This window comes from Anser brachyrhynchus (genome assembly GCF_964034855.1).
Source record: "Anser brachyrhynchus genome assembly, chromosome: 1".
NCBI classification, from domain to species: Eukaryota; Metazoa; Chordata; class Aves; order Anseriformes; family Anatidae; genus Anser; species Anser brachyrhynchus.
The window spans coordinates 204,294,539-204,317,022 of record NC_137694.1 but is presented as its reverse complement, the minus strand read 5'-3'; the positions used below and the strand labels follow the sequence as shown (position 1 = coordinate 204,317,022).

The window sequence follows — 22,484 nt, the reverse complement described above, 5'->3', positions numbered from 1 at the left end:
CATAGCAGAGCAGGCGCCTTGTGGCTGCAGCCAGCTGCTTCACCTACAGCAGGAACACTCAACAAGAACTTTACCTGAGGAATTCAGCACCGCAGCACCCAGGAAGCTACAAAAACACGCTAATTAGCTAAGTTAGGCACCGAAGAGCAGCAAACACCCCTCAATCCCCACAGAAACGACCCGCCTGAGGACCCAGCTCTCCGCTGAGCCCCGCCAGGCTTCCCCTCAGCCAGCCCCGCAGCCAGGCACGGAGGGAAGGGACGTTTTATTGCAAAACCCACAGCTCCTACCTGCTGCGAGAGGTAACGCGTCAGGTAAGGGCCGGGAGGCGGCGGCGGGGCTCCCCGGCGGCGGCGGGGCGCCAGTAAGGCACCGAGCTCGCCGAGAAGGAGAAGCAGCAGGAGGGGGAGGAGGAGCCGCGGCATGGCAAGGCCTTAGGGCGCTGCCCGCCGCCCCGCCGCTTTATGGCGGCCCCACCGCCCCCTCCCCGGCCGGTGCCGGCAGGAGCCGGCGAAGGGGCGTGACCACACCTGCGCCCCGCGCGGGACGCGCTGAGGGACGGTACCGGAAGGGGAGGGGTTTTCGCTTCGGTGGGCGGGCGCTGAGGGTTTAGAGGGTTGCGATTGGTTGCGCCGAGAGGGGACGACGCGCGCGCCCTCTCGCGGTTGGCCGGCCGAGGTGGCGGCCGTGAAGTGGGAGGGGCTCGGGGGCGAGGCAGGCAGGCACCCTCGCATCTCATTGGGTGGAGCTGGGGGAGGCCCTACCGCCGCGCTGCGTCGCCATTGGCTGAGCGCCTCCTCGTCCCCGCCCTTAGCAACGGCCCTTGGCAACCACCCGCACTTCCGCCTTCTCCTCAGGGGCCGCGCTGTCATGGCGCCGCGCCAGGCCCTGAGGCGGCCGGGACGGGGACGGGGCCCCCGCGGCGGGGCGTAGGGGGCCCGGCGGGGTGTGGGGAGCCCCGCGGCTCCCTCTGGCCCTCGGCGTCCTCGGGGAGCGGGAGGCGGCGGCTGCGCTGGGGTAAAAGCCGTGGTGCGAGCCCTGGGAGCCGCCAGAGGGCGGCGGGCGCCCGTGGAAAGCGTCGGTGAGGAGCGGCAGGGGAAGGGGCTGGGGGTCCGGGCGGTGCCTCGGGGCTCAGCGCCTTCGTCGGGGTCGCTGGGTTTGGTTTTGTGAGAAACTAAGTTGTGGTTTTGCGGTGGAGAACTCACCTTCTGTATTCCAAGGTAGCTGTGTAGTCGTAATAAGGAGAAACGCAAAGTAGATAAGTGGGCAGTAGAAGGCCTCGCTGTTCCAAAATAAGGTAGAAGCTTGAGAAAAACAGGATGAGCAGTGTGAGAATGGTAAAACAAAGATCACAGGTTCTCAAAACATAAGAAAGGAAAAAGGAGAAATTAAAGGGTTGATCAAAAAAATTGTGCATATATGGTATAGCGGAGCGTTGAGTAGCTTGTGAACCTGTAGTACTCAGCCAGTGAGGAAACAGGGGAGGTGATCAGGTGTTGGGTGATAGGGAATAAAAGGTTATGATTTGTTTACTAAAATGCGCTCCTAATTGACAGGACGCCCGCCATTGCAATCATGAATAAAATAGCTTCACAGAAGGTCCTGTCTGGAGAAAATTATTGAGATTTTTCTCACAGTTTGAAAGCCAGCAGATCTTCTGTGTTTGGGCTGTGTTCGCTTCTGACCAGCTGGCAGATGTTATTTCTGCCATAGAAAGCGTTACTGGGATTGAGCCCCTTGCTCTAAAAGGGTCTCTTAATTTAACCTGTGGAAAAATGCAAATTCTTCTATGCTTTAACTCCCAGTTTTCAATAGAATACTGAAAATATTTGCCATGTTTTCAGGAATCTCTTCATTAAAAAGTTCAGATAGGTGACGGTATGCTTTGTTTAGATAGTTCTGAGTTGAAAAGCAATTGGAACGTGGAGCACCTGCTGATTGCTCTAAGCCCATCTTTGGGGGTACTTTTATGACCTTTTTTTATACATTGCTGTGTTTTATTCATACTGCGTGGTGGTGTCTTGTACTACAAGTAAAACAAAAGAGTTCTAGTTTAGCACAAATTGAAGGTGGGCACCACTTAATGTCAAACGAATCCCTGCTCATGTATGTTCTGAAGCGAAATTTTTCATTTTGGTTGGCCGTCCAGTAAAGCTTTTGCCTTTTATTGTCTCTTTTTTTTTTTTTTTTTTCCCAGGCCTTTTTGCCATAGGGAATATTTGTTTATCTGATTTTGTTTTTCCTCTGAACTACTCAGAGTTATGACTTCAGTCACTCACATTTTTCTAGTACGCGTGTTACAGTTCTTGTTTTTACCAGAATGCTGAGAACAGTGCCCCTGAGGGCCAAGGGATTGGCCGAGACTCGAACGGTTTTGTAGCAAAGTATGAACAAAATGTCAGCGTTGATTATAAAACAGCTTTTAACATATAAAAGCCACATTCAAGTCTCCTTTATCTCCTTAGCCCTCTACTTCCCTAAGGGAGTTATGGGGTGAAGAAGTGGAATTCACTTCCTATTCTGGGTTTGTTCTGCAGTACATATTGAAAGGAGATTTATAACTAACTATTACGGCAATAAATGTGCTTTTTCAAAGAAGGATTTATAAAGCCTTGTTTACATCAGCTGTAGAGAACGTTTTGGTAGCGAAAGTTGGAACTCTCTGATTAACATTTCATAAAACCCGAACTCCTTAAACATTTTGACTTGCCTGTTTCAGGTGATTCTGTGAGTACATGAACAAAGCGAGAGGACTCTTGGCTGCCTCTGTAGTTTCTGTCCAGAACTCCTGCTTCATTTATCCTGCTTGTCAGAGCTGCTTTTCTAGGCTGGTGCTGAACCCCAAGAGGTACGTGCTGTAAGCTGTTCCATCCCGCTGGCTGTTCGCTGTCAGAGGCCTTGCAGGTCTCTGAGAGCCGAGCACGAAGTTACCACTAACTAATCAGAGAAATAAATGATAACTTCCATAAATATCTGAAATTAGCACCATTTGGATTTCTTTAAAGTTCTGTAGCAGTTTGAAGATCACTAAGAATCAAGAGTTATATTGTGCCACGTGAAGTCAAAGGATAGTTCAGGAGAATGCAGATGTGTGTTAATATCTTCCAACTGCATCCCTTGCACTTCAATTCTTTGGTGCTGTTCTGAAGTTAGAAAGCATTAGTTAAAAGCCCCTGCAAATCAAACCATATATTTTCTTTATTTCTTCTTATTCTGTGTGTTCAGTGCATGATGTAATCCATTATGATTCTTCCACTTGCTGTGTGTCCAGGTAGAGATGAGCTTTCCTTTTTTTCCTCCCACTGTTAACGTCCAACTTATGACACATAAAAGAACAACAAATCGATGAGTATCAGCACAAAATGGAAGGAGCTGGCTTTGCAAAGGAAGGATATCTGTTGTTTCGCATGCTGAAGTCAAAGATGTAACAGTGCTATTTCCTGGTGTTTTTTTTAAATCTAGGTTTTATACTAAAGTTCCAGAAAGAAAAATCCCAGTAGACAGCAAAACACAAACAGACAGAGGTGCCAAGGAATTCAGAATCCCCCAAAGGTCATTCAAAGCCCACTGTATCTCTGCAGCTTGACAACAGACTAGCATTTAATCAATCTACCAAAGAAGCCAGAGGGATTCAGTAGTGATACAGGCCCCTTGCTGAGCTTACGTTAATATTAATGCCTCAAGGGATAAAGACTAAGAAGCAATCTTATAATTTGCAATGGAATATTTGATGCATTATTCTAGTGGCATTTAAACTGCGGATCAGATCTTAGCTCAGCAGTGAAGTTCATGTGTTCAATTTGTTTTTTATTCTTTTATTGTCCCTTATCAGATTTAACTGTCTAAAGTGTGGCTGCACAGGTGAAGCTAAAGATGTAGGGTACAGATACAGATTGTCCCTGAAGATTGCTGACACAAATGATTTGTTTGACATTAGTGTGTTTGGAAGTTGCTTAGATCCATTCTTCGGTGTCACTGCAGGAAATCTGCAAAGGTAAGGAATGGATTGCGTCTGCCTGTATAACTGCTGCTTTTCCTTCAACCTCAAAAGAAAGAAAAAATGAGATGGGCTTGGATGGTGGGGAGACAAATGGGAAAAAAGCTGTTAAAATGTTCCCTTCCAGCATTTCCCTAGTACCCGTCACCTTGAGAAAATGGTTAAGTTTGTTTTCTTCCTGAAATCTTGAAATTTTGATATGTATTACTCTTATGTAAGAGATCCTCTGCTTTTCTGTTGAAGATGCATTAGAGCGAGTCCAGAGGAAGCCACAAGGATGATCAGAGGGCTGGAGCACCGCTCCTGTGAAGACGGGCTGAGGGAGTTGGGGTTGTTCAGCCTGGGAAGAGTAGGCTCCAGGGAGGCCTCACAGCGGCCTGCCAGTACCTAAAGGGGGCTACAGGAAAGTTGGGGAGGGACTCTTTGTCAGGGGGTGCAGTGACAGGACAAGGGGGAATGGCTTTAAACTAAAAGAGGGTATGTTTAGATTAGATACAAGGAGGAAATTCTTCACTCAGAGGGTGGTGAGGCCCTGGCACAGGCTGCCCAGAGAAGCTGTGGATGCTCCATCCCTGGAGGTGTTCAAGGCCAGGCTGGATGGGGCTTTGAGCAACCTGGGGTGGTGGGAGGTGTCCCTGCCCATGGCAGGGGGGTGGAGCTGGGTGGGCTTTCAGGTCCCTTCCAGACCAAACCATTCTGTGATTTCTATGATTTCCATTCTAAGACGAGTACCAGCTGCTAAGTGAGTTTCACTGTTTAGTTGGGCCCTTGGGTGGATCCTTCCACCTAAATTTGAGATGATGTGATTTTCTTCATCTAATGGCAAATTATGAAGTAAGTTGACTTTTCCAGAGATGTAAACATAATTTTCCCTCAAGATTTGAAAATAAGTCTTAAGGTAAAAAGAGCCTGTCAGGTTTATGGTGTTTTTTTTGGTTGGTTGGTTGGTTTTGGTGTTTGGGTTGGGTTTTTTTGGTTGTTTTTTTTTGCTTGGTTGTTTTGGTTTTTTTTTTGTCATTTTTTTAATTTGGCTGGGTTGTTTGGTTTGGGGGGGATGGATTTTTAGTTGTTTTTCTGTTGTTGTTTAGTTGTTCTAATAGTTAGGATTAAGAAAAAAGTGTGCGTCTTACAGCTTTTTTTTAATGGGAGCAGGTTTTCCTTTAGCATTGAGGGATTTCTAAGAAAGGCTGTTAGTCCTCAGAGCCTGACCACCCACATAAAAAGCTTCAGACTTTCTGATATGTCAAACTGCTATAATAAGATATTCAGATACGTTCCCTTTTTCTTTCTCTGTTTTTATTTTCCACTGATTCGTGTTATCATCGGGTCAAAGATAACTCTTTTTAAATCCCATATTAACAGCATTAAAAATACTCTTATGGGGGTCATTCTACACTAGACCGCTGTACTACTGTGAACTGTGAAAAGCAAAACTATTTGCATGGCTTAATATGGGTGCTGCCATTGCTGTAAAGATGCAGGCAGAAAGGATGTGTAACTAACAGCAGCATATATGGCAGCATTATAACATGTAAATCATTGTGCTGATCCAAAAACTGGAGCCATGCAAGGGACACCCAAATGTTGTATGTATATTAAACCTATACAAAGTATTGTTTGCTCTTATTTCACTGTAACAAATTAAGTGAACGAAACAATTCAGTTTATAGGTTCACAATTTCCTGTGTTCATTGTTTAGTTTAAGCTACCACAGTGTCTTCTCTTAATTCTTCATTCTGTTTAATTTAAGCTACCGCAGTATCATCTACCTACACTACAGCTGAACTGCTATGTAAATCTTCCTGCGTCGATGCATTATTTCTGTATGTTTTTACTCAAGGTGTATTGAAGACTTTAATCAGCTGTCAGGAGAAACAAACAGAGATGCATCTCCGGGAGTGTTAGTTGAAGCAGTTGAAACCTGTTTCATTGGAAAAAGATTTATATTTGGAGTGAAGGTAATTTTTAATCCATATTACACTCTTATAATGAGTTTTTTCATTAGCTTGTAGCCAGCTGGGGGCATAGACTTATCAAGACATTTTTTCAGAATGTCAGTATCCTGAGGATAAAATTTAGGGCTAGAATATGGGAATGATTCTGCTCCTCTTCCTCAGACTTCTGTGTTATTTTAAATGAGTCACATTCAAAAGCCATCTTGAATGGCAGTAGTCAGCTTGACAGCTTGTCAGGGCTGCTTTTCAGAGAGGCTGAGCAATGCCAGCTCCTGTGGATGTCAGTAACAGCTTGGAATCTGTATTTAAAAAAAATAAAAGCATATACAGTTCGAGCATGAAACAGACTGCCTTTGCAAGCCTTGCCTTACCTTTCCCGTGCTGCATAGTCTTCTGGTTTCTGAAATGTAGGGAGATGCACACATCCCCTTGCAGCATTTTGACATTTCTGGATTTAAGAGTGTTTAAAAATGGTTATAAAGTACAGCTGTTCAACATATGCATCTGTGGTTTGCCTGTGTGCTTAACAGACTCTGAAATATTAGCTGTTTGTAATATTTCCACGGGAACTGTCTTTTAAGTTCACTTAAAATGGTGCTTTTGAGGGTCTTTCATATTTTAAAGTCTGTGGACTAAATCTTACCTGGCTCAGGTGTTTCTCCTCACCCACAGGTACCACAAAACTTGTGTCTGAGCTGAGATTTTCCTTGTGTTGTGTCTTAAGCAATGGAAGTTGGAGAACCTTGTGGATTAACTTTATTTAGCTAGAACCATTCACCAGCTCTCTAGGTTTAATACCTTTACAAATATGAGTAATCCTTCTGTATGTCAACAGCCTTGTTGCTGCTTATGCACACACAATGCCTGAACATGTATGCAAAGACCATTTGCTCAGCCTGTGGCTACGGACGTTTCTATATCACTTTGTTCAGCTATGCATACAGTTGCACTCTCCCAGATAAAATTTAGAATCAACACAATATACTTTCTAAAAAAATAGAGAGAGATGTATAAACATACATATATATTTTAAGACTTACCTAGAAAGGCATTGTCCTTGGCTAACAGTCTTCAGTTTCAATCTTTGCACCCAGCAGGGACTCAGGGAATAGAAGGGTGGATGAATTTGAAGACAGCTATATATGCTTTTGTCTTCTCTGGCATTGTCAGACCTTCACGGGGAGATAAAAGAAGGTTTATCCACTTCTCAAAACATTAGATCCTCCCTCTGCTTTTAATATCACTTCATACCTGCTGTTTCTTTGGAGAGTGGAGCAGGTGTTACAAGGAATTGCAGCTGAAACTCCTTTGAAATACTACTCTCTAAATATATCTGAGAAGATAAAGGTCGTAAATTATTTCCATTTCATGGAGGTATCGCATAGAAAATAACATGCTGGCTTTGGTAGCTCAGCTGCCAACTCAGGTATCTGGTACCAGAGTGCTTCGCTTCAAGTACTGCCCAGTGCCTCCTAGACAAAAGAAAAGCACTGGCATTAGGCAGCTCGCCAGTTGCACAGAACTGTACTGGAGGAAGCTGTGGAGCACCCAGTGCCCTAATGGGAGGAAGAAAATTTCTGTGAAGTTCTTTCTTAGAATTCTTGGTTGTTTTTCCAGCTCCAAAACTCTGCATAATTGCAGCAAGCAAAGTGCCTCTCGCTGTGATGCCCTTTATAGCCCTTGCCAGTTCTTATTTCCCAGGGAGTGCTGCTTTGTGTGACAGACTGTTTTGTCTTCTCTTTGCTGTAGATTCTGACCTAAAAGAGATACCTAAATTTAAGCCTGACTTAAAAGGCGTGCCTTAATTATTTTTTTTCTGTCTTAAACCAAAGCATTATACTAATTTTTCCTTTCCCCCCTCAGGGTTGTGCAAGTGAGGATGGAGGGTGTTCTTTTGCCAGCAGCATCTTGCAAAACTGTTCCAGAATTAACAGAGGTACAAAAACCCTTACAGCTTGCCAGATCTTCCTGCCAAATGCTGCTGTTACTGGCTTTACTGTTATCAGCTACTTTCATCGGCTCCTGCAGTCCAGGAAATTCGGGAACCATAATAACAGCTCACACTTACCTGATTCATTGTCACCTCCAATAGATGATCCTGTCAGCGAGCTCAGCAGCTTGTCTAGCTGGAACAGAAACTCCTGTTTTGTTCAGTCTAGTGGCGGAGAAAGTTTTTTAGGGTGCTGGCAGCAGTCCTTCAGCCTGACTTCATCTGTTGCTTGGGTAACAGCGGAAGACTTTCCCACTCTGGAAGTGGGAAAGCTGGTGAGTGAACAGCATGAAGAAGAGGGGAGGCCTGTCTCTGCAGAATCGTGCAGTGTAAGCCTTAACAATCAAACTCTTTGGGAGTCACAGTTTTGCAGCTCTTCAGTGAGGGAAGAGAATAAAGAGGAGGAGGATGAATTAAATTCACAGCCTAGTCAAACTGACAGAATCTCTGAGACTGATAAATTAGAGAGAATTTCCTCTTCAGAGACAAAGTGTTCACTTCCAAACAGTTCCAGGTTGTTAAAAAATCCCTCAGAGTTTGGAGTAAAAAGCATTTACCCAAAGACTAATATTGGAAACGATTCTTACAAAGAAAAATCCCCAAGCTCCCTTTTTTACGACAGACGTACCTCAACTTCTAATCATGTAAGTGTAACTGGAGTGTCTCAGACAGACTCCGTGTTTTGGGAGGAGCTCCCGTTCTCAGAAAGCCTAAATGAATTTTTAGCCAGAATAGAAAGTGAGAGTTTTGTAACGTCACCCCGTCTTGCTGCAGGCCAACATACCGCCCTTGAAAGCAGCAAATTGAGTGTAGATCTTAACAAATCGTATCACAGGCAAGCCCCAGGAGGTGGTGGTTTACCTGAAGAGAGCATATCGGGGAGGTTCTTGCAACCAGCAGGGAAAGATAGTTGGGAGAGCATATCATTTGCTTGGCATCAATCAAATTCAAATCCTGTGAGTGATGAGGTGTCACAACATGAGTCTTTCTGTAGCATTTTATCTTCAGCTGACAAGGAATGTGGAGCATCTTGCATTATACCGAACCCCCATCTACTTACTCCATCACAGTCCTTACCAGTTACATCAGAGTATTCTGCTTCCAAAAGAAACGGACAGCCCAAGGAAGCAAATACTGAAGTTTCAAAGTCAGCTTGTCCTTTTATCAATCTGCAGTGTGCTGCTGAACGTGAAACCTTCTGTTTACAAAGGAGCAAGAGAGCTACCTGCGTGCAGTCTGTGCGTGATAGCTGTTTAGCTGGTAGTGGAAATAAAGAAAATTCTTCTTATGTAGCAAACCAAAGAAAAGATCTTATATTCACAGGGACGTGGGACTCTGATCCAGCAACTCCCAACAACACAAGGAGGATGTATGAAAGAGAATTAAAAACATTGACAGAACTGCAAGAAAATACTTTCAAAAGCATAAATAAGAGAGAGATGATATGGAACAGTAGCTGCCCTGAAGGCAGCTACAATGCTTCTGCTGATCTCTTTGATACAAGTGAGGTAGCAAAAACTGTAGAGTTCTTAAATAAGTCATGTAACTCTCTGATACAGGAAGAGACTTTGACAGGAAAGGTCACAACTCCTGAACTGGCGCTTTTTCCTGTGGATGTTCCCTGTAACAGTTTAAAACAGACCCCTTCCCTACATAGGTCCCCTCTTGCTTTTCGTAAACACAGTACACCAGTAGCTTACCCCTTTTATGATTCAGAATGCAATTCAGTTAGTGCTCAAGACTTTGTTCCTTATTCAGAGTCAACTCCTGTGGCAAAACCTATCCAAAAACTGTGGTCTTTGGGGGAACAAAGCTCTTTTGTCACTATATTCACCCCTAAAAATCCTGCTAAAATCCATTCCAAATGCAAGCGATCTAGGGCTTCCTTTCAAAACACTCAGTTACAGCAGCTTACTGGCAGGTTAGTGAAACGTGAAAAGCTGAGTAACAGGGAAGAGAAAGAAAGTAATAGCTCTGTTTCACAGCTGTTCCAAAACAGCCAGTTGCCTGCTGACTTTGAGGAGTGGATCCCTCCATCTGCAAACAAAAGACAGAAACTTACCGCATCCTTAGGCTTAAAAACAGCTAGCTGGGCTACTGGCTCGCAAGTGACCTGTGAGCACGGGGACAGGAACCCGATTTCTGGAAGCAAAGAGAACAGTGAAAAAGATGCATGCTTCAGAAGTGAGGGGTTAAACTCTGGGAATACGGCTGGGATTCTAGCAACTCCTGTGTCTGCAGGTACCACCAAGGCCTTGTTTTTAAATGATTCAGTCCTGGAAACTTGTTCCTCTTCAGAAGGAAAGAATCGCCTCTCACGTGCAAATTATTCAGGGGTTATATTGGAAGGAGCAACAGGCTGGTCTCCTGAGTTGTTCTTCCAAACACAGAGCCCCTTTTTCCATAAGCCAAAACAGTAAAAAATGATTATTTTATGCTGTGTTATTTTAAATTATTTTTAAGACTTTTTTTTAGAATGACTCATATGAAGAAAAGAGCTGTTTAAGAACAATTTTTATATACTTTTTGGCGTATGTCTTCCTAAGATTATCTGCTTGTTTGCAGGGCTTTGTACGATAGAGATGGGGAAGCGAGAATTCTGCTGTTACTTTATCTTACTGTAAATTAAAACATGCAATAAACACTTATGTAAATGTGTGAGCATTTAATAATCTCACTTTTTCAAGTACAAATAGGTGAAGTATTTTATGGTTCACTATTGTCTCTTCCTCACAAGAATTGCCCCTGGAGTCCGTGTCCCTTCCAGGTTCTTACTGGATGACTCTGGGGATCGATCTGAGATCGAACACGCTGCTTCTGCAGTCGAGCAGGATATTGGTGAGCTATGCCCCAAGAGCACAGGTGTGCTGAGACTGCAGCACTTCTGCAGGCTGTGAGAAGAGAACAGTTTCTCATGACTACACAGCGAGTCTGCATAGGTAAATAGACTACAAAAAAGTTCTTCCATAGCTGGTGGTGGTGGTTTTCTTTCTGTTGTTGTTGTCCCTGTCCCTCCGTGTCCTTTCCCCCCTCCTTACAGTTCAGGAAATTGAGGTGCAGGTTCAGATTTGTCCAATAGTAAGAGAGCCTGAAGCCTAGTTCTGGATATAACTGAAAGACCCTAGGCAGCAAACCATTTTTTTATCCTTGCTGTCCAAGATACTCGAGCGCAGCCCGGAATTTCTTCCTGCTGTTTGAGGCTGCTGCAACAGTAGGTGGCAGTGCAAGAGGCTGGGCTGGGTAGGGTCTTAAATGCCAAAGCCCACATCTCTGTAGTCCCTGGGTCCTAAACATAAATGGAAGAAAATAAACATCCAGTTACTGATGGGAAAAAAAAAAAAAAAAAGAAAAAAAAAAGGGGGGCAGAATTAAAGGTAATTAGATGAGAGGACTAAAGTCATGACAAACATCATACCTGTGAGTGGGGTCACTTGCTAAGTGCTGTGCCAGTGATGCCAGCCTAAACCACGAGGGCAGGGCGCAGCAGTGATGTGCTCTGACACACAGACCCCTGCGCAGGACTGCCTGACACAGCTGAAGGGGCACGCCAGTACCAGAAGAGGCTGTATAGTTGTGTGCTGTTGGTGAGTTGCCCAGCTGAGCTGCAGGCCTGCAGCAAGTCAGAGCCCCAGAACTGCACTGTGGTTGCTCCGGTCAGGACAGTGCAGGGCTGTAGGGTGAGCCTCTGTGAGCCAGTCTGGATTTGTGTGTGTGCCTGCATTTACTGATGTTACACCTGTTCAAATAAAATCCTACTGATGAGTCTGTTAAGGGGAAGTGGAAAGGGAGTAAGAAATGTAGCCTATCTGGAAATGGTGAATCTGAATAGGGGGGAATGGGCTAAAGTTGCGCCAGGGGAGGTTTAGGTTGGATATTAGGAAGAACTTCTTTACTGAAAGGGTTGTTAGGCATTGGAATGGGCTGCCCAGGAAGTGGTTGAGTCACCATCCCTGGAGGTCTTTAAGAGACGTTTAGATGTTGAACTTAGTGATATGGTTTAGTGGAGGACTTGTTAGTGTTAGGTCAGAGGTTGGACTGGGTGATCTTGGAGGTCTCTTCCAACCTAGACGATTCTGTGATTCTGTGAATTTATATCTTACGTAGAAGAAATAAAGGGAAAGACAGCATTACCCACATCGACAGCACTGAGCACAGGGAAGGATCTGTTGAAGGGTTGTTAAGAGATTGGTGCCCTAGCCAATAAAGCACATGCTCAAAACCAGTCTCCCACATAAGATGAGACTGGTGCCACTGGCTCTTAAAGCACTCCCTTGTGATGAGCTAGACAAAAACCCAGCTGGACAAAAACCCTATCATGGGGGGTTTGGTCTGATCTGAGTGATATGCCAGACCTGATGCATCTAGCACTAAAACACTGCCAGAACTTCTACATTGTATACCTGACCGTGCCTTGACATGAAACGTTTCATCCAAAGTGCTTTTATTCAGTGGCAAATTTATCCGTGTACTACACTTAGAAGTAGTTTCATACAAGCTGATATGATGCAATTATATGTGTGTGTCGGGGGGGTTGGAATAATAAATTAAAAAAAAAAAAAACCTAAAACACAGCATGTTTAACACTGAAGGTAATTAATAGAACACCTGAAAAAACACCAAGTTTGTGGTTGATTCCTTAACCTTAGAAAGACAAAAATTGAGATTAGATTTTAAATTAGATGGGACGGTCGGTAAGATAGCATTGACATTCATGCAGGGCAGTCAGAGCCCTCTGTTTTATGCAAGAGGACTGCACCGATAACACCAAAAAGTACTGTCGTGTGACAGATGCCGGTCAGTGAACTGGCATCTGGGCAGAGTGCCCCAGGTGCTCTAGAGGAAGGATTTGTACACGAGAGGATGGAGGCAGGCAGCTGTGGTGTTCTCACTCTTGCAGCCTGTGGGGCTTGCCTTTCTCCCCCTGTGCAGGTTGTTCCCTTTTTGTCGGAAGCCTTTGTGCTCCTACAGTGTTTCCAGCCCGATCCACACGCAGCAAAGCCTGGCACAAGCTTCCTTCTGTAGAATGACCTTGCTGCTACACCTTTCAATCTAATCTTTTCTATTCTTTTCTGTTCTGTTCTACTGAACAAGAAGAAGGTTGCACAGCCCAGAGGTTACGTGGTTCTTGCAGGGAAGAGCAGCCCCTCCAGCCCAGGGAGCAGCGCGTACGGCCCTGCAGTGCCGGGCTGGGCCAGCTGCGCATCCTGCACAGGCAGCCTCGCTCCACACCCCAGCTCGTCTCTTACTCTCCCCAGGCAGAAGCTGGCTGGGCTTCTCCAGCCATCACCCCCACGGGGAGCACACTGCAGCCCTCACCTCGTTCAGCAAACGCTCAGTTCCCAAACTGCCTGAGCTTCAAGGATGTTTTCTTCCCCTCCCTTTGCCCAGTTCCTGCTTAGAAGCACGCAGGGACCTTTCCCTCTGCAAATACCTTTTCCTGTTTTAGTGCTGACTCAGATTGCCAGCTTCCTGGGGAAACGCAGAACAGATGGTCCAGCCCTCATGGCAGACATTTACCGAGGAAAGACTTTCAAGGTCGGTGGAAGAGGCAATAAAAGACACATGGTGTCTTCAAGCTTCACAGCTCATTTCTCACTGTAAGTGTTAGCAGAAGGGAGGAAATCTGATCTCCAGGATGTCAGAGCGCAAACTTTATGTATGGACCAAAAGGCTTAAAACAGGAGAAAGTCTCCTTTTTGGATCTCAACCCCACAGAAAGGCAGATCATTGGGGAAGTCCAGCAGAAGAAGCTGTCTTCTGTGGGCACAAAGAGCATGTTGAAGGCTGAAGAGAACTAGAATTAAAAAAAAAAAAAAAAAAAAAAGGCAGTGGGACAAAGAATATGAACCAACTCAAGCATCCAAACATCACCTTCATCCACACAACCCCAGCATCCTGCTAGGACAAGAGTTTAACCAGCTACAGGTTTCAATACCCTGGAGTGAGGATGCTCCCTCTGTCAAATACCACCCTCTGGTGACTGCAATTCGCACTTCTTTGGCATTTCCAACATGGCTATGAAGTCTCTGGTTGCCAATATTATTATTTTTTTCTTTTGCTCTAGTGCAAAGGGACAGTGCTCCCATGGACAACAGCTCTGCCTCTGCTCTTGCTACGCTGAACCCAAGCAGAAAGTCCTCAGCAGCCATTCGGCTGTAGGTCCGAATTAAATCACATCCTCCTAAAGGAATCAGCTTGTCTCATGTTAAAGGCAACTTTGCTTTGCAGATCAAATTGAAACAAAACCCGAACATCACAATCAAGCAAATCAGACACTTTAAACGCCAGCTGGAAAGGATTAAACATTTATTTACATACAGATACATATGTAAGCAATTTCTAAGTATAAAAAGGACATTACAAATAAACATGAAGCATCATACATTCATCATCCTGGTCATCCAAAATACATTCCTTCCTCAACCCCACTGTACCACACTTGACAACAGGAACTTAGGAAAAAAAAAAAAACAAAAAACAAACAGACAGGTCCAATGGTTCTGACCGTCTATGGTTCACAGTTTGGCAACTTGCTAACACCTAAACCCTTTCCAAAGACAGCGCTCTCCCAGCAACTCGAGATAAATGGTCTGACCAAATGTAGGGCATTTTTTCCACTGAAACGGTTGTGCTTGATCATCACGAGACGTGTCCGCTCCTCATCCTTTTGGCCACATGTTTAGGACGTTTAAGCAACCGGGGTTCTCGCTAGAATTCTGTACATTGTGCTAAATTCACAGTTGTTGGGGAAAATACAGCAGGTCTTTGCAAAACAGCTGAATGTGTGGGAAAAACTCCAGTCCCAGGAAATTCCTTTAATGCTGTGACTTCACTGGCATGGAAGTTGCAAACAAAATGCTGCTTTTAGTGCCTAAGCAGGCTTCTAAACTACAATTAAAGCTACAGATCATGGTATAAAATGTACTTTGTTCCTGGTGTAAAAAGAATTACGTGCTTCAGTATTGATTTGTTAGTAATCAAAGCTGAGAGTAATTCAGATTCTCTTCTGTGGAGATGAAAACACCTTTATAACTTCTCTAAAAATTGTCATAGCTTTTCAGGAAAGAGGAAACATTTTAGACTTGAAAAAAACCTAAATGTAAGGCAGAGTACGGAGAACTTGTCAGTTAGATAACATTACAAAGGGAAACAAGCCAGTAAACATAAAATTAAAATGCCTACTCAATGTATTAATGAATTCAAATGGTATCTGGGTGAGTCTTTCTGTATAGATCAAAGGCAGTTGGGCAAAAAAAACTCATAATCTGAAAATCCACAGAAGAGCCAAATATGTGCAGCAGAACAGAGTGAAGTGGAAATAAAAGAGGAACAGAAAGAGGCTTGTCCCATATTGACAGCTGAGTGACTGCAGCTGCTCCAGTCCCAGGGGGGTTATTTATTTATTTTTCTTTTGTAAACAGCTGTGGGGAGTGAAATGGCTGTGACATATCTGCAGTGCATCTTGTCGTGCTAAAAAACATGGCACGTTTTAAACTGTTCCTCTAAAATCCAGCGAGAGACTTGTCGCTCAAAGCCAGCATAGCACCAAGCAGTGGGTTTCCCCGCTCCCCTCATTAGATGGCCTTTTCTCCCCCAAAACATTGGCTTAAGAAGTTTTTTTTTTTTTTTTCTCCTTCAGCGCTATGTGGAGGCCCATGCTAAGGCTTTCTTCCAAACAGCTTGCAAGAGCAGAGGCAACAGCAGTGCCTGAAATCAGCGCCGCCCTCCGCGTCATAAACCAAACATTTCATCCTCACTCCATTAAAACATCAAAACAATGTTCCCCGCTCCTTCACTCCCCTCTCCACAAAGGCTCGGCTGCTGGGGATGCTGTGGCCGCTGCATTTACTACAGCTCACGCCCGCAGTGTAACCCAGCACCTGGGTGATAGCAGAGTGCTCCCCAAGCGGAGCATCCCAATCCCAGAGCACCTCCCCAGGCAGAGAGCAGCGTCCGCCTGCGTGTTCGCGATGTACTCGCCTGCACCATCCGCCACTGATCCTTCTCTCCCGTTGGTCCCACAAAAAGGGAAACTCCTAACAGGCTGCCGTGGCTGAGAATAGGCTTGTTGAATTTGTTAGGTTTATGCTTTCCCAGTAAGAAAGTCAGGGTGGCCCAGAAGACAAGCCATGGATGCTGACGTGAACTGCATCTTCTTAGAATCATGGGATCACAGAATATCCCAAGCTGGAAGGGACCCTCAAGGGTCATCGAGTCCGACCCCTGGCTCCACACAGCACCACCGAAAAATCAGACCCTGTGTCTGAGAGCATCGTCCAAATGCTTTTTGAACTCGGGCAGGTTTGGTGCCATAACTGGGGAGCCTGCCCCAGTGCCCAACCACCCTCACCCTACTTCTAACAACCCATCTTCCCTGGAGAACCATTTAGCACAGCTGAAAGTGTGACTCACACAGGCCATGTCATGTCCCTAGGCACCAAGGCTGGACTCCAGAAGATGCTCAGCAGGGACAACTCCGTGGTGCGCTCACAAGCACGCGTGTCCTTGGGAGCGGTGTCCCAAGATAAGCAGTGGAAAAAGCATTGGCAAAGGTGGCATCTGCTGCTTCAGCTTGAGACTCGGTTATTTAATTATAGCACTAACCAGAGCTAAAATTATCTTCTGAACTTGCTGGAAAAGGAGAACGGCTTCAAAGAATGTGATCACATCCAGGAAGTGCTAATAGCTAGATATTAATGTGAAAACAGCATCAGAGAACAGCACGGCCAGCTCCTGTTTATCCACAGCCGGGAGAACTGAGCTCTTAACCCTGGCTATACTCTTAAAACCAGAACAACCTTTCCCTGACAGCATTTACTCATTGTTGTCTCGGTTTCAGCTATATCTGTGTTTTCTTTCCCCAGTTACCCGGTTGACTGTGCTCAGAGGAGCATGTAGAGGAGATGGCATTCCCTCTGGATCTGTGGCTCCCAACTCGTAGGGGGAAAAAAGAAAAAAAAAACAAAAAAAACACAACTGCACCCTTAACTCCCATAGCATAGTTTTCACTTCTGCCTTAAGATACAGCTCATTCACATGAGGGGAAAGGGTGCGATTGCATCCACGGGTGATGACAGCCGGCCACCTATCTGGGCTAGATATAGCGCAAAGGCGGCTTTGGGTCAGTTGAGCTCGGCGGTGAGCGAGGCGAGTCAGAGCAAGGCAGCAGGCTGATGTGGGAGTCTGGCATCTCAGCCAGCGCGATTACCCTGTCGTCTGTTTTTCTAGCCAAGATAAATCCTAAACAGAGGCAGATGGGAGATCTGTAACCTTTATGGGACATTTAGGTACAATTCAAGGGGGTGATCGCATTTCAAAGACACAGCGGGTTCCACTTTGGGCTGCTTTCCTTAGGATGCACTCGCCACTTGTGGGAAATCAAGTAAGTGGCTCCCCACCACTCATTGTCACCAGAAAACAGGACTGTCCTTCAAAATGATGATCCTTTGTGAACGGTAACTAGAGCAATTACTACCCACAGCAACAAGAGTACAGACTCAGTTGATACGAGCAAAGAGAAGGTGGCTTCAAGAGCCACGTTCATTCAAACAAATAAAGCTGATAAAAGATCTGAGGAAGAAAACATTTTGATGTAACAGCTTTCATTGGGCTGTCACAACTAGAAGTGACCAGAGCATTTCCTTTAGCTCCAATGGGTTTTCTTGTGAGCCCTAACGTACATCAATATTTGGGAGAGTTCCCATGCTTGCTCACCGGGAATACAAAGTGTCCTCTAGAAACACATTTTCTAACTGAATAAACTCAAAAAGGTCTTCTTGGTAGATGTTCGTAGGAGCAGCACGTGTAAGGGAATGGGGTACTTTGATACTGCCAGTGACAATACAGGAGAGTCTCAGGTAAGACCCAAATTCACAATTATTAAAATCCAGAGCAATCAAAAGCTAAGTCATAGATGCATTTTGTGAGAGGATAGGATTGAGGAAATCCCGAGAGAACATAACCATCTCTTTATGTTGCATCTTCAGCTCCACACAGCCATCTTCCCCCGGCACAAAGGGCTGTACACGGTACACACTGCTGGGAGAGGCTTTCTGGGACTGCGTCTCCAGTCCCATCTGACCACGATGGCACCACGGCCCCCCAAACGGCAGCACATCCCATAGGTTTGCTTGGCATATTTTAATTGGTGGAGAATTTCACCTGTTTTCCAAGTGAATTCAGTCTCTGTTTACAGAAATTATGTAAGCTCAACATCTCAGCATGATTTACGGACAGTTCTTCATGCTGGAAAGGGAGGACAAGCAGAAAAGCAGCTGATACAAAACCCCGTGGGTTTGACCATAAGTAATTGCATCCCTTGTCAGCAAAAGCTCGGCCAAGCCTGTTGTCCCACGTGTGTGCACCCACAATGCTTCTGCATCACGAATTCCGACTTTCCCTCTTTTCAAATCACTGTCTGCTGCGTCAATCTCAGTCTGCTGCTATTATTACTGATGCTGAAGGAATTCAATAGCCATTAACCGCTAAATGTAGACTAGCAGGAGCCCACTGTTACCGATACAGCTATTTCCAAAAAGACGAACAGCACCAGCAGGCTCACAGATTGTAACGGCTGTTTCACACGTTCTACAGCAAAGAACAAAGTGTCTTGTCTGACAATTCATGACATGTGGTTTTCATTAAATAATGATCACAAAGCCACTTAGCATTCGGCTCAAACACGTATCCAACTGCATACTCCAACGACTTACCTGTAGACCGAACTGAGATTTCAGTATTAGAGGTAGGAAGAGGCATCCAGTGTCCCCTTCTTCTATAGAGTTCATAATTTCACATTTTCCATCATAACTCTCTCTCTTGAAGGAAAGTTTGGACTTCTTTTTTTTTTTTCTTCTCAGCGCTTGCTCTCTGATGGGGAACTCAAGTAAGAACAGAAGGGAGTCACAGCTTGTGCCAGCAGACTTGCGTTGCAAACATCTAACACAAAATACTCATGAAAGTACCTCACAGATAGTGAGCAGAAGCACAGAACATTTAGTGTTTTACCCAAGATCATCTCAATCTGGAGAGTAGGAGCTTTGACAAATGAAATATGAGTAATATTGATTTTTAACTCCAGTGTTACCCTATGTGCAACGCCCCGAGTCTTGCTCTAAACAACCTCAAAACTGTGCAGAACCAGCTGTGTCAGGGTCTCGTGGTCTTCACAAGCTCACATCAGGCTGCATTTGGCAATTTGGGGAATGCTCAAGGAAGACAACGCTCTCCAGCACAGGCTGTACCACACAACCCAGAACAGCAGAAGCCACCAAATCCCACACCTTTCTAAATCCTCTAGGTTACATCACGAGCAGAGACCAAAAAGGACCAGGGCAGGCCAGTGCATCAGATGACATTTCCCCAACATCTAACGCTTACAGCAGCACTTTGCAAAGTGTTACCTAAATGACAAGCAAGATTTGTACCACAATTTCTACATCTTCATTTTTAGCACTAGTCACAAAAGAAGTGATCTAAAAATAGCAAGAAAATATTAAAAAATGACATATGATACACCAGTCCTTCCTCTCTCAAAGACATGTAGAGTCAGCTCACCATTACAGATCAAAGGCACACCATGATACAGCCCAAGGAAGTCTTTTCAGGAAAATGTGAAAAAGCATTTTAAAATGCTACTTTTTTATTATTATTGTTTTCAGGATGAACTTATTGGCAACTTTTATGTCAATACAAAAGTTCTGTTATAATCTTCAGTAAATACCAAATGATATTAAGGTGATTAACTTTAAATTACATCATATCACAGCCACGTAACTGCCAGGAGAGATTTATCCAGATCAGCTAAACTGAACTCAAACTTCTAAAAATCATTTTCCATGAATGCATTCACTATCTTTCAATTTTGCTTTAATGTCAGTGTGTAAATTTACAATGCATTGTTCGCATATGGCACTAGAGGTGTAATAATAAATTCCATAATGCTTCCACTTCAGGGGTTTTGTAGAAACACATTGCCTATCAGTTACACATACACTGGAGTCTGAGATGAAGAGTACAAAGCATCAGGTAAATTAAATGACTCTACAGCCCTGAATGTGAAAGCTACTCGAGCAGAGAGGAGAGAGGCCAAGACGATACCTTCAAGAGCTCCTCAGAGAACAGTTCCATAAGGTGATCGCTGGATGGGTCAGACACAAAATGATGCCACCTGCAACCTGCTGCTATTTCCACTTCACGTTAGAAAAAAGAAAAAAAAAAGAAAAAAAAAAGAAAAACCTCTACAAAATTGTATGCCTGCCTTTCAACAGGAACTGTATCTACAAGCTTTATTTTTATCCCAGACATATTGCAGGCTCCCACTTAAAACTGTGCTCTCTTTGAACCCTTACGCACAACCAGTGCACACAAAAGATTTTGGTCGTGCCTGGTGCATTTTTTCAATTCCACCAATAACATTTCCCAAGGCTAATTTTTCACTTTAGGACAATACTAATTAGAGGAGGGACAGTTCATTTTCTTATTTATTTATTTATTTTATTTCTGGGAAGTCCTTTCATCCTGTGTTGGATATCAAAGAAGCACAGTCCTTTCTCACTATGTTCAAGCCTAGAAAAAGAGGTAATGGGATTTTAATGAACAGTGCTTATTAGCGTTCTTTTCCTAATCAGTCTAAGTTACACATTCAGAGGACAGCAATGTAGTAAGACTACGCTTGGTCTATGGAATATTTGCTGAACTGCTAGCACCAAAGGAAGCAATGGAGCTGTAGCCATGTCTTCTCGAATCCTTGTCTGAAAATGTTGAGATATAACTTCTCTTTTTTTTTTTTTTAATTTCATGTTCATGAAAGTGCCTATAGATGAGAGACGTAACATTATTTTAAACACCAGTCCTCCATGAAGACACGTGGGCAGACACTATGTACACATCCTAAGAATTCACTTGGCTGGCAGTCTAGATGATTGCCAGTGTAGTCCAAGTTCAGTACTTTTGTGTTGTGTTGTTTTTTCTCTTTTACAAAGGACCAAACACATTGTTCTGTAAGAGAGACCTTGAACTCTTCAGTGTCTTCTCCAAGAGAGGTTGATCTCATCACCTGCAGAAGGAAACGCTCATGTTCTGCGTTACACGAACCACTTGTCCAACTCTCCTTTCTCCTTTCCCACTCCAGAAACTGCAAGAAAAAATTAAATTTAAACCATGTTATATTCTGCTACGTTGCCATGCAGCTGGAGCTGTCAGCCTGCCATGCTTCTTCTAGGTCTGCAACCTGACTCAGGGGAAGTCAGGTGGGTCAAAGTGGCAGGAATTCCCTCCGAGGAGATAAATCCCGGCAAAAAATCCTGTGGGCCCATGGCGGATGGAGAATCACATGCCAGCTCTTTAATTAAAATTACAGCAAGTCAAATAGCTGATACTTTTCCCCTCTCCTGGTAAGGGGGATGAGACATTGTTCACAAGGGTGTTCTGCCGTGCTTCACTGATCAGCCGGCAGGCTAAGTCCAGGAAGAGTTTTTCCACATTATCCGATTCTTTCGCTGAGGTTTCCAGATAGTACATGTCCTGTGCTTCGGAGAACTCTGCGGCTCTTTGCTGGGAGACTTCCCTCTTATCGGCTAAATCAATCTTATTACCTGCATTGAGGGAAGATTGTAGAGAGGGAATTAATTTGACTTCCAAAACAAAAGAAACAGAAGTTGATATGGGATGAAGAAGAGTTCGGTGCTGTACGTATGCAATAGATAGGGCTTTCGACATGAAACGCTTAGTGCTTGCTCTCCCGTCCAAATAATGGATTCCCTGATACACAGGCCAGGTTCATTTAATATCAGCTCACTTAATGGAACACGCCCTGTGAACATCCAAGTCCGTCAGCTTTAATTTAGTACTAGTGCATCTGTTTGCTGCTATCAACTGACATTAAAGAATTTCCATTTTAATATCTATTGAAAATTCTCCTGCTCTGGCTCTGAGGAGCACTTAAAATGTCAATTATAGCACGTGAGACGCTAAGTGTGATATTTCTCATGTCGTTACAAGCTTTAAAGGCAGTCTGGTGCAGAAGGCTGCTTTCCTATCTTAATTAAATATCCCTGCGACTGATTTGGCTGCTGAGGCTGGAGCACAGACAGGCTCGGGGGCGCTCACAGAGCGAGGTGGGGCAAGGAACCAGCCCCCTGCTTCAGAGAGCTCATTTTAGCAGGGAGTTGATTAATGCCTCCAGCAACCATCTGATATGATTACAGCCTATTACAGACCACTTCACTTCAAACATGATGTCTTTGCCATAAATTAATCTTACAAAGAAGGTAACAGAGCGGGGCCTGTGATAACAGGGGGCTGTGTCCAGGGACTCGTCAGGTTCGGGAGGAAACCTCTCCTGGCCTTGTGTCTGGAGCTGGTGTGAGAACCAGCAGAAGACTGCGCTAGCAAGCCATCTCCCATTGCCCTTCTTTCATCCAATACTCCCCTTCTTTTCTGATGAAGCAATTTCTTGGACAGACTGTATACACTGCAGTTACTCTTTCTAAACAAATTCTCACGCAACGTAAGCACTTTATGGGTGTTACCATGTTTAAAG

General features: G+C 44.5%; 3 protein-coding genes across 6 annotated transcripts in view; 1 reads left to right on the top strand and 2 right to left on the bottom strand.

Moving 5' to 3' along the window:
• The window catches only part of PRCP (prolylcarboxypeptidase), a 32,459-nt gene extending 31,892 nt beyond the window's left edge, over positions 1-567 (bottom strand). The window contains exon 1 of the mRNA XM_080568809.1: positions 291-567. Coding sequence (XP_080424935.1) covers positions 291-425 — 135 coding nt within the window. The 5' untranslated portion in view covers positions 426-567. The remainder of the gene's footprint in view (positions 1-290) is intronic.
• A 249-nt stretch (positions 568-816) lies between these two features.
• DDIAS (DNA damage induced apoptosis suppressor) lies at positions 817-20,178 on the top strand. 3 transcript variants are annotated; one of them, XR_013942256.1, is made up of 6 exons: positions 817-1,081; positions 2,720-2,848; positions 3,833-3,994; positions 5,838-5,955; positions 7,816-10,881; positions 13,037-20,178. XR_013942256.1 is itself a non-coding variant. In XM_080568719.1 (5 exons), exons 2-5 carry the CDS (start codon positions 2,736-2,738, stop codon positions 10,360-10,362), a joined length of 2,940 nt encoding a protein of 979 aa, XP_080424845.1. In that variant the 5' UTR covers positions 817-1,077; positions 2,720-2,735; the 3' UTR covers positions 10,363-10,600. The 3 variants fall into 3 exon arrangements, 1 of the variants encoding a protein (XP_080424845.1); XR_013942257.1 differs by having other exon boundaries at positions 13,034-20,178; XM_080568719.1 differs by lacking the exon at positions 13,037-20,178 and having other exon boundaries at positions 817-1,077; positions 7,816-10,600.
• RAB30 (RAB30, member RAS oncogene family) overlaps positions 19,566-22,484 on the bottom strand; it is a 43,013-nt gene continuing 40,094 nt past the window's right edge. For both annotated transcript variants that reach the window (XM_080568848.1, XM_080568849.1), the window contains exon 5: positions 19,566-21,537. In XM_080568848.1, the coding sequence (XP_080424974.1) occupies positions 21,287-21,537 (251 nt within the window). In that variant the 3' untranslated portion in view covers positions 19,566-21,286. The remainder of the gene's footprint in view (positions 21,538-22,484) is intronic.

Coding starts and splice junctions, on each gene's coding strand:
- DDIAS (XM_080568719.1), top strand. CDS start 2,736: ATGAACAAAGCGAGAGGACTCTTGGCTGCCTCTGTAGTTTCTGTCCAG. Junction 2,849..3,832: donor CTGGTGCTGAACCCCAAGAG/GTACGTGCTGTA, acceptor GTCCCTTATCAG/ATTTAACTGTCTAAAGTGTG. Junction 5,956..7,815: donor GATTTATATTTGGAGTGAAG/GTAATTTTTAAT, acceptor TTCCCCCCTCAG/GGTTGTGCAAGTGAGGATGG.